Source organism: Colobus angolensis, unplaced genomic scaffold (assembly GCF_000951035.1).
Source record: "Colobus angolensis palliatus isolate OR3802 unplaced genomic scaffold, Cang.pa_1.0 Scaffold102, whole genome shotgun sequence".
NCBI classification, from domain to species: domain Eukaryota; kingdom Metazoa; phylum Chordata; class Mammalia; order Primates; family Cercopithecidae; genus Colobus; species Colobus angolensis.
In genome coordinates, this window is record NW_012111142.1 from 8,690,090 (window position 1) to 8,704,907 (window position 14,818).

The 14,818-nt window shown below is 42.2% G+C and overlaps 1 protein-coding gene across 3 annotated transcripts in view; it reads left to right on the plus strand.

The window, feature by feature from the left end:
• DAB1 (Dab, reelin signal transducer, homolog 1 (Drosophila)) overlaps window positions 1-14,818 on the plus strand; it is a 1,258,753-nt gene that overhangs the window by 1,181,391 nt on the left and 62,544 nt on the right. For 2 of the 3 annotated variants that reach the window (XM_011941364.1, XM_011941374.1), the window contains 3 exons: window positions 535-666; window positions 1,314-1,433; window positions 10,301-10,360. In XM_011941364.1, coding sequence (XP_011796754.1) covers window positions 535-666; window positions 1,314-1,433; window positions 10,301-10,360 — 312 coding nt within the window. Of the gene's footprint in view, window positions 1-534; window positions 667-1,313; window positions 1,434-1,890; window positions 1,930-3,540; window positions 3,607-10,300; window positions 10,361-14,818 lie in introns of all 3 variants that reach the window. The other variant, XM_011941355.1, reaches the window with a different exon arrangement.

The window sequence follows — 14,818 nt, forward strand, 5'->3', positions numbered from 1 at the left end:
CAGTGGTGACTTTGGACAAAACAGAGAAAGGCATTTATTCCTCAACACACTCTATCACCATCTGCTGGAAAAGTGTTGTCACCATGCCCATCTATAGTTCTGAGTGTTAACAATACTCCCTGGAGTTGTACAGTGTACATCCTCCACCACAGCACACAGAGTCCCTGAGAATTTAAGTAAATTAAATATCAATCCAAAAGTTGGACTGGGGTGTGTCATGAAACAAAGATCAAATAGAAGCCTACCCATTGAACTAAACTGTCTGGCTCTAGCAAGCTGAATAAAGCCACCATTGCAGATGCTTATTCAGCATATGAACAGTCCTGTGTTTCTCTCTGGTCACAGCATTAAGACCGTAGAGGGAAGCCTCCATTTCTCAAGGGCAGGCGTAGCTCTTTTTCTTTCCATCTGGACTAAACAGCTTTTCCAAAGCCCTTCGGGCCTGTTCACACATAGCTGAAACACATTTCTTATTGATCAACAGCTCGAAGGGAAAGTCCCCTGAAATATGTTCTTCATTTTTTTCTCTGATAGGCCCTTCAGCATCATCATGCTGTTCATGAAATATCCTACATTGCAAAGGACATTACAGATCACCGGGCCTTTGGATATGTTTGTGGGAAGGAAGGGAATCACAGATTTGTGGCCATAAAAACAGCCCAGGCGGTGAGTATCCCTATCCAAGAAGGGAGCGTTTCCTTGGAACTCTGGGAGGACAGTCCTGTGACTCCGTTGGTCTTTGAGGGAGCACTCTGAGATATGACCAAGTAATGCATTTCCACTGAAGTTGCTGCTCACATTCCCATCTAGAAAAGATAAACAGCCTTGAAGCAAGGAAACATGCTCATACCCATCCAGTTTATTCTTTTTCTTTTTTTTTTTTTTTACACTAATGGGTATTTCCTAATGACTAATTATTTTCCTTTCTGATTAAACTGGATGGAGGCACCGTGTACAAATAAGTTGCCTTGTGTTCATAGCCCCATTTAAAAAGAAAATAAGAGAAAACAAATAGCTGTTTTGCATAAGGCCTACTCTAATTTTATTGTATTCTAAATCACTAATAAATAAAAGCAATGCCTTTTATGCTTATGATTATTATGAATTTGCAAATATAATTAGTTGAAGAAATGAACTTTAGCCTAGATGCAATTTGCTAAACCAGTATAAACAAGGTAGAATTAATTAAGAATGGAATGCTTTCAGATTAATAGAAAAAGGAAGGGCTGCGGGTTGTCGCTGCAAAAACAAAAATTGGTTGCTGCATCTCAGTACCATTCCCTTATGATGTGCCTTACCACCTTTTACTCCAGGCTGAACCTGTTATTCTGGACTTGAGAGATCTCTTTCAACTCATTTATGAATTGAAGCAAAGAGAAGAATTAGAAAAAAAGGCACAAAAGGATAAGCAGTGTGAACAAGCTGTGTACCAGGTATACCTGTGAATTTATCCTTGCGCTGCAGATTGGGGCTTCAAATAAACACATGTAAAAACTGACAGTCGGGCCTTCTCTTCCTGCTGCCAAGTAGAAATAAACGAAGTTGAAAGATTCCTGTGTAAATTATAGGACTCAAAGCAAGCCATTAGAAAGTATCCCTTATTCTCTTAAACTCTAGACATGTTAGATGAAGTGAAATCTCGAATCCAGAGAAAGATATCAGGGGTGGAGGACCCAAGAAACACAATTGCTTTTGCTATCGTTAACAGTGGGGTGGAGGTGGGGGTGGCTCTCAGGGTTTTGACTTTTCCGTTTTTTCTGCCTTGATGACCCACCAGCCTCTTCTGCCCAGAGCTGGTTTCTTTACTCTCCTGTAATTTCTGAATGCAGTCTCACATCTCTTTCTTTACGTCCTCTGCTTTTCACCTTCCCTCTCCTTATTCTGCAATAGACAATATTGGAAGAGGATGTTGAAGATCCTGTGTACCAGGTAATTTCTGAAACTAGTTGGGGTTTTAGATTCAAGAGTGACTAGACCTGTGCCAGAGCCATTTTGTCAGAAACCTGAAGAATCCACTGACTGCAAAACCTGGAGAGAGACCAAGATTATTTCTGAGGGTGAGGGCTGCCAGCCCCTCCAGGAGCAAATTTCCATAAAAACTAACAGAAGTTTGGCCGGCATCGGTATCTTGGGATTTGGAGATCTGCTTCTCCCTTCTTGCCTCTGCCTCGGCCCCCTTCACAGTCTGTAAAAGTTTGATCCCAGAGCTGAATGTTTTCAAGAGTCTCTTGAATATTCTGAGTTCATTAGAGAGAATATGAATAATGAGGTGGCTTCTCTGAGTTAAGAACCAGAGGTGGGGGCTGACATTTTGGTAACATTTCAGCACAGACCCAAAGGATGGTTTCTAAGCTTTAGAAAGGCTATGAGGAGGGCTCTCTGACCCCCGATGGGACAAGCTGACTCTCCGATTACCTGGCTCATGCCCTAAGAGCTGTTGGGAGGAAGGAAAGAGTGACCTTAAAGACACTTCTGCCCCTAGCTTTCTCTGGACTCTCTTCAAGATCTGCAGCTCAGTGGTGGGTAGAGAAGTGATCTCTCTTGGGGTCAAGTATATGGTCTGTTCAAACAGAGATGCAGAAAAAAAGGGAAAAGACAGCCTCTCCCTCCCCTGTGCTTATTCTCAAGGAGAAAGAGAAGCCAAAAAAAAAAAAATGACTTTTTGAACACAAAGGAAAATCTTGAACTTACAGTTCTAACTGGGATGCATAGGTGTTCTTTGTGTGTGTGTGTGTGTGTCACATACGTGTTTTATATAAATGCTTATTTTCACACAAAAAGCTGGTACTGCTACAATGAAAGTAACATAATATAGATAACTTGAAGTGGAAAAAGTTATCTAGCGTATATGGCAAACAAAAGCCACAGATGCATGTAGTGACATGCTCTTGCTTGAGAATACTGAGGGCCGAGGATTTTTATATAATATGAACTTCACCCTCTGGCTCACTGGCTTGCACAGAATGAAGAATAATAGCCTTTTTGAAATGTCTCAGTCCTGTAGAGTCTAAAACATGCACGTGGAAACATCGATTTGACGTATTTTAAAGTGAGAATGTAAAATAAGGTGATATTTATGGGATAAAGGAGTTTGGGGCTTCCGAGCTCTTCAGAGTTTGTTTAGGATTTTGAGCCTTAGGGGAAAAGGGACGCCCCTCAACTGTAACCCATACTTTACAAAGTGTGGGATCCCAGGCATTCCAATGAGATAGCATTCATACTCATCACTACCAACGTATTCAGATATTACTGAGACAAATTGCCATTGAATGAAGAGGTTATATCTCCAGAAAGATCTGCAGAGGCTCAGTGCAATCACTGCTGAAATACTGACCAGCAGACCTGTGCAGTTTTCCTTAGGAAAGGCAGGAATGTACAAGGTACATTTTGTTTCAATAATTCAGTTGTGTCTTTAAGGTGTTTTCTCTTGTGCCTGCTTCTTAAATGCTCACTGTGATGTGTATCTTAATTTCCAAATGCTTGTTTTTCCTTTCTTCTTTTTCACCTCTGACCTTTCCTTTCTGGCTGCTCCTGTAATAGTACATTGTGTTTGAGGCTGGACACGAGCCAATCCGTGATCCCGAAACGGAAGAAAACATTTATCAGGTATAAAATTGCTTGCACCTCTCTTACCATTGCACCACTACTAGTAAATGCATAAATACACTGATAGTCTAAAGAACCAAGGGTTCTGTTGGTCATTCCTGGCTTGTTAAAATATCTTTGAGAGAATTGGCTTTTCGTTCCCCATAATTTCCCAGTAGTTTTCATGCCTTGTTGTTGATGTTTAATAGCCAGTTAGGTACAGTGTTTTACTTTTGAATATATCTTAACTATTTTAAGTAGAAGCAAAAATAAAATGTTCCATTTTACCAAGGTAATACACTGGAGAGCTGGTGTCCATTATACAGTTAGGATCCTTTATTTCTCAAAAAATTTTGCTCAACAAATTTCTTAAGAAGCCAACTCCACTGCTGAAAATAAAGCACAAATTTAATTTCAAATGCTATGTGAAAACAACATTGAGAATATTAACTGAATGAAAGTACAGCTAAAGGCTTTACCCTTGTTTTTAATTGTGCAAAGAAAACTAAACTTTTTAAACTCATTTAGTTCTCACAAAGATATTATAAACTAGATATTTTAGTTCTGTTTTTATAGGGTGAGACACAGAGAAGCCGAGTAGCTTTCTCGGGGTTGTACAACTATTTAGAGCCAAGATTCAAACCCAGGCATGGGTGTGAAGGCGAAGCTCTGGCTCCTTCTGCCATGGTCTTCCACCAAAGTGTCTGTGTAATTGCAGCGTAGCAGCACATCAAATAGATATGATGACCTGCAGCTTTTCACTCATTAGTATTGTAGTCCCAATTTGAAATAGAAACATTATAGGAGAAGAAAAAATTTTAATGTATTTAATAAGTGATTTTAATTTTGTTAGTTGTGTGCTCTATTCTGCCTTGGGTTTGTATTGCTTATATAATAAAAGTAAAACATTTTCAATTTCTATCAAATGCATAGAATTCTAAATGACAAAAATATAATGTCAGTTCTACCAAAAACTTGGTTTAAAGTTGTCAGCCTTGTTGAGTAATAATCTGAATATTTCTCTCCACTGGATCTATCTGGATTCCATTCAAATGTGAGGTTGTGCTTTGAGGTTTTGTTGAAAGTCGTGGCTTACCAAGTATCTTTAATAAGAAAAGTTGCATTTGTCCTGAGTGTCAGATTTTAAAGTATATACAACCTTACAGTATCTGAATATGAGGAGGAAAAATCCATTAACCAATCATCCTGGGAAGAGAGGGCCCCTTTTAAATAAAAGGAAGCTTTGCAGTATTAGAGGTTTCTGAATCCAGACTTAACTATAGTTGGCAGGGCTCCCGTTGAGCCCTGAGGGACTGCAGTCAGGGCCCAGTGGGGAGGGAGACATCCTAGTGTATTGTAAAGACCTGCTTTAGCTGGTGGAGAGCTGGGTTGTAGTCCAGGCTCTCTTGCCAGCTACCTTTGGCTGAGTGGTAGTGGGCACTTCTCAGGGTTAGTTGTTCCCTTTATAAAACAGACAAACAGTTTTTCCCTAACTCACAAGCTCATGTGTAGAATGGAAAGAAGAGGTGTCATCATGGGTCACAGAAAGTGGAGTCTGGCTGTGTGGGTTCGATATTTTAGTACACGTACCAACTCAGCCATTAATTTAATTGTCAAGTAATTTTTTTTTCCTCTGGGCTTCAGTTTACTCATCTGTAAAATGAGCAAGTAAAATACAGGGCTCTCTCAGGCAAGACCCTTTTCAGTTTTTTGCAATTACTGCTTTACCTTAGGATTTTGATTTTTTTTTTTAAGAGAAGCATGTTGGCTTGTTTTATAGGATAATAAGACTCAGAAATGGTGGAGGTGGGAAAATTTGCATGTGCACATGTGCTGATGGTGGGCCAGCTCTGTGAATGGGGTTTAAGTGCAATATCTTATTTCTCACAACAACCCCATGTGGCTTGAATCATTATTCCCACCTTACAGATAAGGAAAGTGAGGCTCACAGAGATAAGGTATCTTGCCTAGGGTCCCAGAGCTAGCAAGAGGTAGAGCCCCCATTGCAGGTCCCTCTGACCTCTGTAAATAAAGAAATAAATCCTGAGGCTGCTCTCAGCTCAGAATCCCCTGATTCTGAGTTTCACAATTAGATTCTAAGTCCCTTTCAAGTCACTATCTAAAAATCACACTTGTTTTAACAGCTCTGACCTCCAGATCTTCCCATCTGTCCATCATTAACAGGAAGCTACCATTTAAGGGAATGAATATTTTATCTCCTTCTATTGGAAAAACCTCTGGTCATTCTCTTCTCCTCCTTTGCCAGTCTGCTGGGGCTCAATTTACTTAATAAGAGATAAGCTCTTGGGCCTGAAGATAAGGCTGGGCTTTTAAGGGGCTGCTATTAGGAGCCTCATTTTTTTTTTTTTTTCCAAGGGCTTGTGAGTGTTCCATAGCTATTTCTCCTGAACTGCAGTGTTTGTTAATACTTCAACTTGGCCCAGCCAGTGGTCTCAGCTTTTATTCACCTCCTTGTTTTCTGGAGTGAGGCAGACAGTCCTGGAGACCTTTAACTCTTTTGTGAACTTGAGTGGAGAACATAATTTTTGTATCTCAATTTTCTGGGCTATGAAATGGGGATAATATATTCTCTGCTCCTAGCAGTGATGTGAAAACGTAAAACGAGGAGGAGAGCAGTTGGTTCATAGTAGCTTCTGTGTAAACGTGAGTTTCTCCTCCTTCTTTGCGTGTTTTCAGTTTCAGATGCTGTTGAAGATGTCTTATGATCATGTTTTAAGTGAAACAGAATATAACTTGCTCACCACATGTTGTCGGAGAGCCTTGCAGAAATCCTCAAGCTTGCTTCACTTTCCTATTTGTAACTCCAACAAAAGGGACATAGAGGCTTTTGAGTAAATGTAACCTCTTTTTTGGAGATTTTTTGAGTAGTCTTGTTTTCCCAATTATATTAATAATAATAACTGCCTTTTGCTTTGCATGCCTCAGAAAAAGTTATTGGCTATATTAAAGTTATCAGCCTCCCAATACAAAACATTTTTGCACGTCACTTAATTTTAATCCTTCCAGTAATGGTGACATAGGAAAAACAGCTACAATGGCTATCATTTTGAACATAAGAAAATCAAGACGGGCGGATCACGAGGTCAGGAGATCGAGACCATCCTGGCTAACACGGTGAAACCCCGTTTCTACTAATACAAAAAACTAGCTGGGCCTGGCGAGGTGGTGGGCGCCTGTAGTCCCAGCTACTCGGGAGGCTGAGGCAGGAGAATGGCGTGAACCCGGGAGGCAGAGCTTGCAGTGAGCCCAGATCGCGCCACTGCACTCCAGCCTGGGCAACAGAGCGAGACTCTATCTCAAAAAAAAAAAAAAAAAGAAAATCAAGTTCCTTCAATTTAGGTGCTGAATACAAGGTCAGAACCTACGATTCTAAATCTAGTGTTCTTCAATACCTGAACAGGCTTCCTATATAAGCAAGATATCAGCTTTCCACATGACCATTTTCCAAGTTCATTCATTCAAAAACCACTGCTAACCATCCAATCCGTGTCAAGTATCATTATTTTTAAATGATGATGAGTCACCAGGAAATCTGACCCAACAAAGCCTGGAACTGCCTCTCCACACTATTAATTAACATGCTGCCAAAATAAAAGTAAAAGTGTCTTCTGTATGTATAGTACGTAATGTGCTGTTTTTAGAGTAATTTAACATCTATTCGCTTGTTCATAAAAAAAAAAACGATTATTTATAGAACAAATAAATGACTGGACACATGGAAAATCACATGCATCCGGCACGGGGATGGGATGGTGACCGTGGCATGGCCCCCACCCTCAGAAGTTTATAGACAGCCCCCTTAGATGCTCACAATGGGCAGATGGGGCAACTGAAGTTCAGAGAGCAAAGCAACTCTCTGAGTCGCAGCCTGTGGCAGACCCAGGATTTGGAACCACCAGTCTTCTGGTTCCTTTTGGTCTGAAACTTTTATGTCTCTAAAATATTGTGTTCCTGAAGCCTTTTGTGTAAACAGAATGGAACAACTAAGCACAGATGACAGCGAGGACCATGCGTCTTAGCCCTCATGGACTGAATCCTTGGCGATTAGGCATTTCTTTGTTCACCAATATTTACAGCTGTGGTTACAAGGGTAATAAAATATCCCAGCCTGCCCTCAGCAAGCTTATAGACCCTGGAACAGTTACAATGTGGTGCAATAACCCTCGTGATGAGATAAAGCACACTTTACACTCTATTTCAGTAGTCTGATTACTTTTCCATCTCCCGCAATAAGACAAGGAGCTTTGTTAAATCAGGGGCCGTATCCATCATGCTCACCATCATTGTCCCAGGGAATGCATGATGCATGACACATAATACATACTTAGCAACTTTTATTTTTTAATGAAAGAGTGCATCAGAGGTTACAAGAGTACAGGGGAAGGCTCCAAACAAGGCCTAGAGAATCAGGCAAGGCTGCCAAGAAGATATCCCAGCTGAGATAAATCTTAAAGGACAAACAGGCAGATTGATATCTCACCCATGGGAGAGCCAAGTAGGGAAACATTTTCAATTATGCACAGTTTGGGTCTATCCATTCCACCGCTTCTTCTCCGTTTGCAGGGATAATTGAGAGGCAGCTGCGGTTCAACTGTGCTAAGTGCCCGTAGTGAGCAGTGAATTACGGGCAACAGAATGTTCTTCATTTTGCTCAGTAAAGGGTGAGCTAGTAAAAACAAAAGTGAGGGCTGGTAATTTATTGGCCCTCATTAACAAGGACTCTGTAGGCATTCTTAGTGGATTTCTTTTAGATGGCGCTCAGTTATCAGGAGCAAAGAAATGACATTCTTCGCTGGCTACTTACACAGTGAAGCTTGCAAGAGCAGCTCTGGAAGTGTACCACCGACACAGCCATGCTCACTCAGTTCTGTTTTCTGCAAGAGTGTACATGAGCTTCTGGGAACATAGGATGTGATGTCAAAGAAAAGGCCCACTTGAAACAGCTGTCTGAATAATGTAGCAGTCAAATGGCAAACTCCCTGGGCTCAAGCTTTTGGCTTCCCCATTCACGGATTGCACTCGCAGAGTGAGTTGAATCACACAAACTACTCTGTTCAAGGGCTTCAGGGTCACAGGTGTTCTAGGGCAAATATCTCTACTGCCAGAGATATTTTTCTCCTCTGCAACATGGGACCCACTGAGTTCTTACCTGACAGACCTGTCTTGAGGATTGCATGAGAACACATATAAGACACAAATGTTTAGAACAGCGCCTGGCACATAGGAAGCACCCAGTCCATGTTAGCTCACATTATTAATAATAGATGTCTTGTTTGGCTGCCAGAAAGAGCTGGGTTTGGACCTGGCCACTTACCAGCTTTGAAGATTTGGGCAAAGTCCCTAACATCTCTGAGCCTCACTTTCTCCTATTTAAAGTAGAGATAGTGATACCAATTTCTTAGAGTTATTGCAAGGATTTTAAGTTAAAATGAGATGAAAAGTATCAAAGGGACCTACAGAATAAACTCAAATTCTTACTTCTTATAGAACAGTGGTGTAGGTAGCTAGCTTAAGCCTAAAAGATACTTTTCCTTCACTATTCCCCACATTCCTCTATCATACGTTTACCATATGTCTCAGCAGACATTTACTGAGAGCCTACTGGGTGTTAGGCACTATGCCTGCTCTTAAGGAGCTCCCAATATGATGGAAAGAAAGGCATGTTGTCAGACCATTATAAAACCACTGCTGGCTGGGTCCTGCAATGGGAGTGTGAGCTAAGCTGTGACAGTTGCTGGGAAAGGAACAACTAATGAGTGCTTCCAATCTGGAATCTTTCAGTGAAAAACCCTTGGTTGACTCATTTGAAAAGTAGTCAACATATCCACTATTGTTAGTATCATAAGATGTGTTCGTATATATTTATATGATGTGTCAGTAACTAAAGTAATTCTTCTAACACATTTACAGTATTATGGTATGTAATAGTGTTGTGTATCTAATATCTATTTTCTCACTCAGTCCTCAGAATAACCTGAGTAAGAGGCAGAGCTGATAGTAGTGAAGCTTGGAGGAGCTCAGTGACCTGTTCAGGCTGTCACAGTTAGCTCATGACACAGTGAGACCAGATGGATGAGTAAGAGAAGGGAGGAAGATGCAGATTAATGTTAAAAGCCCTCAAGATCTTCTGCATACTAGGCCCACACTTTCCATACCACTTGTGGGCCTTTTTCTTCCATGAAAACCTTCCATAATTATCAGATGGCTTGTGTATGATCCCAATAGAAGATGTGCTTTGTGCTAGGATCTTGATATTTGCTATATTTTAAATAGCCTGGATCTCAGACTCAGCATTGAGCAGTTTAAGCTCAGCTACAAACTGTTTCTAATCACTTCGGGAGCAGTATAGCACCTCCCTGGGCCTCATTTTTGTCTAAGGAAATGAGGATTTTTTTTCACCGCATGACTTCTGAAGTCTATGCAGGTTTCTAGTCTTTGATTCTGCGAGGAGTCCGATAGCAGAGACGACCTATAAACCTTTGTTAAATGATGCCCACTCCCTCTCCCCATCTGATGCTCCTAAGGGAGGGAGACTGGCCTGATACTTTCACAGTTAGAGCAGGTTCCCGTGGGCTTGTCCTGGGGGCCATTCTCAGATACCCTTAACCAGCTTGCAGTTGAAGTCTGGTTGCTTTGTTCTTTGAAATTGGAGTTCCAGAGTGTTTTGACTGTGCTGAATTTAATTCTTCCATAGGTTCCCACCAGCCAAAAGAAGGAAGGTGTTTATGATGTGCCAAAAAGTCAACCTGTAAGTGTAAGTACATCTCCTCTCTACTGCCAGGTTTCCGCAACCTGGATTCACACTGAGGCTGTGTCTACAGCCTGTGGAAGGAGACCCTTCTCCTGGAATGAGTGTCATGGCCCCCCATGTTTCTGCTGAGGACTGCATGCTGGGGAATCTTCAGTGGGCCGGAGGAAGGAGACATGAGGCAGAAATGGTAGCGCTGAGGAAAGGGTGCCAGTCTAAATGAAGGTCTGGTCCCCCGAGTGGGTGTGAGTTGAATCATGCAAACTGCTCTGTTTAAGGGCCTCAAGGTCCTAGGTATTCTAGGGCAAACGTCTCCAGCCATGGTTTAGAAGAAATAATTCTTCTAACATATTACAGTTGTATGGTATCTAATAGTGTTGTGTATCTAATACCCATTTTCTCATTCGATCCTCAGAATAACCTAAGAGGCAGAGTTGATAGTAGTGAAGCTCAGAGGAGCTCAGTGACCTGCTCAAGTGGAGGATAGTGTTTTTGTTGTTGAAAGAGAGCTGCCCATCTAATTTGAAAGTGGTTGAGAAGTTTCAAAGGGACAGTAAGAAAAGGGCTGGCCAGGGCCTTTGGGGTATACAAAAGTTCAGCCAGTGGGTGAAAATTTTGGAAAAGGTCATGTGCAGTGGGCTTGTGGAGAACCCAAGAGGCATACCACATTAAGGACAACAAGGTCCAGTGGATCTGGACCCCATGTGTTGGTGGGACTCCTGGGAATCTGGGACAGAACCGTAAATTCCCAGTTCTGTGGTACTGCTCCAAACCAATGAAGTGCCCAGAACTCATATTTAGGACCTCCAACTGGCAGGCAGAAGGCAACTTCTATACATAATTCAGGCAGCTCTGGGGAGCCAGTGAAGGCTCTTGAGGGGGGGCACATACGACTTTGCCACGGCCAAGGAACTAGCGTGTTCAGTCACTGTTGACCTCATTCATCTCAATAATGAGTGGACAGAGAAGGTGCTTTAAAGTCAGGTAGATCCTCAACAATGTCAGATCTGCCCCTGACAGAACTGTTTTGAGGCTAAAATAGTTCTACCTGGAAGAATAGTTCTACCTGGAAGAACAGACACTGTTGTCTGTTCTGGACCCCACACTAAGAGAGAGATAAAGACACACCTGCATGTTTAACAATACGATTAACAAGGGGATGTGAGACTGCATTCCATGAGGAGCAGCTGAAGGACACAGAAATGTTTGGCCTGGATAAAAGAATCCATAGATACGAAATGGGACTCCAAAGGCCACTGTATGGAAAAGGGATTAGCTTGTTCTGTGTCAGCCAAATCCTGGAACTGAGACTAGTGAGTGGCACTATAAGAAAGTCAATTCCAGCTCAAAGTGAGGCTGACCCTCCCATAGTCAGAGCTGCTCAGGTGCAGATCAGCTGGCAATTCAGAGAGTGAGCTCACCATTCCCGGAGCTATGCAAGCAAGCCTTGCAGACCCCTTGTCAGAAAGATTACCAGGGCAATTCACACATTGCACAGGGAGATGGATAGGAGAGCTCTGGAGGTCCTTCCAAACCTGAGATTCTGTATTTTCCAAGTTGGGAGTCTTTCTGGTCCATTCTCATCCTTGCCCGCCCCCTTCTCCCTTTTCCTTTAGTGAAACTTCTTTCTGATCAATGTCCATTTCTCTAACCCACTCTTCCAAGATCTTGAAACCACCATCTCTGACCTAAACATGGCTTCTGAAACTTATACGTGTTAGTTTCCATGAAAAAGCATATCCAGATGCGGACCCGTTTTCAAAAACCCAAGTCTAGGGACCCTATTCTGTGTTGTGCTGCTCAGGGAAAAAGTAGTTTTTCTCCCTAAGGCCTTTGCACCTCATCAGGCCCCCTTGTCACCGAGACATTGGCCTGCTCTTCGTGTTTCAATTTGGTCCATTCCCCATGATACCATTCTCTGCAATTCAATTTGTGCCTGAATTGCCACACTTGCCCCTAACAGGTTTAGATATGTAAGGAAACATGCTCCAGTTGCTGTCTTGGTTTTTGTGAATTTATTAATGATTATGGCCACACCACCTTCAAGCTTAATAGTTCCAGAAAAAAAAAAAAATCCAAGCTCCTTTGCCTGAAATACACAGGCAGGCTGCCTGCAGGTCCCCTCTCCAACCTGTGTGTCTAGTCTACTTCCTTCTGGTCCAGCCCTACTGAAATCTTTTTGTGTTTGTTTGTTTTACCCACTCGCCCCCACTCTCTCTGCAGCCTTCCCCCAGCATTCCAACTTTTTACTTCCCCAGCATTCCAACTTTACTTCCCCAGCATTCCAACTTTACTTCAAACTTGGTGTTCTCAGGGGGACTTTCTGGACTTTCCCTCTGAACAACAACAGCAGATCACTCCTGCCTTTGTGCCTTCATTCCTCTGTCAATAGTATTTCTTCCCTGTTACTTCCTTGAATGTTCTGGGGTCCTTGTGTTACCAGATGCAAGCCCATGGCCTGGTATATGAAAGCCAGGTGCAATATAGCTGCTTTAGGAACATTTAATAAATATATGAAGGGCAGGCGTGGTGGCTCAGGCCTATAATTCCAGCACTTTGGGAGGCAGAGGCAGGCAGATCATGAGGTCAGCCTGGCCAGCATGGTGAAACCCTGTGTCTACTAAAAATATAAAACATTAGCTGGGCATGGTGACTTGTGCCTGTAATCCCAGCTACTTGGGAGGCTGAGGCAGGAAAATTGCTTGAACCCAAGAGGCGGAGGTTGCGGTGAGCCGAGATCACGCCACTGCACCTGGGCGACAGAGTAAAACTCTGTCTCAAATAAAATAAAATAATAAATATATGAATGACTCTATCTGTAGAAGGAATTTATGAAAATCCCTGGTAGAATTAAGAAAGACCCTGTATTTCTGACTCCAAAATAATCATTAAGGAAATGCACTAGAAATTTTCCTTGCAAAATATCTGGGCTGCCTGAATGGCATGCAGTAGCTCCCAACCCGCCGTTCTCTCAGAGTCCTAGAACCAACTGATGGTAGTGAGGACTTTTCCATGAGCTATTTTCAACATTTTCGGAAGCCTAAGAGAGGTAAGAAGTAAAAACCTCAGGTTATTGTATAGAGACAGGTGGCTGCAGTTGGAATCTGCACTCCTTCTCTTCCTACCTGTGAGACTTTTGATACATTTCCTTGCCTCAGAGACTCAGTTTTCTTTTTTACCAAAAAAGATGATTGAACGTAATTAGAGGTCAGAGTAGTATATGTGTTGGAAAGTTGATCCCACTTGCCTAAGCCTCCCAGAGGCAATACCAAATACCACACACCCCTCCCTGCTCTGGGATCTTCCTGCCTTCCAGGCTTCCCATAGTAGACCTGCCTCTCTGATGAATACACACTCCATACAGTACCTCTGTACTCTGAAAACCCTTGCCTCTCACTGTTTGCTCCTTCACTACCTTTCCCTTAGCCATAAAGACAAATACAAGAGATAACTCAATTAGGGTATGTTAAGCAGCTTCCAGAAAGTCATGAGACTTCCACAAGTTTCCCATAAGAAGAGAAACTGCCCAGTGGCCTGTTCCACCTGGTTTCATTTTTTAGTAAGTTCAACCTGGTTTCATTTTTCTCAGGTTTAGGTCTGTGCAGAGCCTGGTCTTCAGAGTGAGATCTGGGTGTAGTTCTTACCACAGCCACTTCCTGAGAGTCCCTGAGCTGCTTTTTGCATCTCTGATCCTCTATGTTATTATCTACAAAAAGAAAATAATATTACCTTTGCTTTGTTTGGAGGATTAAAGGAGACATGTATGCAAAACCCTTAACAGAAGATGTGAATTACGTAGCATGAGAACATATCCACACATTGCTATTTCAGGCAGTGCTCTAGCAAACACTTCTCACTGAGCCAGGGATTGGCAGCTATTCTAGGGGATTACACACCCTCTCTGGGAAGCCTTCCTTACCCCAAATAGAGTATTCAATCTCTCTGGGCTACCTCTAATACTTGTCTTTGCAATGATCCTAATGGATTGTCATTTTCTCTTAACATATTCATGTGAACCATTGGACTTTGAGTTCCTGGAAAACCTTGGCAGAGATCACATCTCATGCAGCTTTGTAATCTCAGCACCTAGCATGGTGCCTGAAATATACTTCCCATTGAGGACTATGGTAGTAACCTAAGCTATGAGAGATAACCAGGATTTGAATCCTGGCTTCATTACTGGCTATGTGACCTTGAGTGGGTCCTTTACTCTATTCAGTCTTTGGTCTTCTCAGCTATATAATGGTGATGTGAAAACCAAATTCACTGAGTTCTGAGAGTTTAGATTAATAACAGTGATTACTCAGTGTGCACTGGCAATTACTAGACACTTACTAAACGTTTCGTTGAACTGAACTACTCACCAGGAGTTGTCACTTTTACTCCATACCTCCTTGCATTGCGAGTCCACTGAGGACAGGAATCATATCATTCATGTCCTGATTACGGTGAGCATCAGCACAG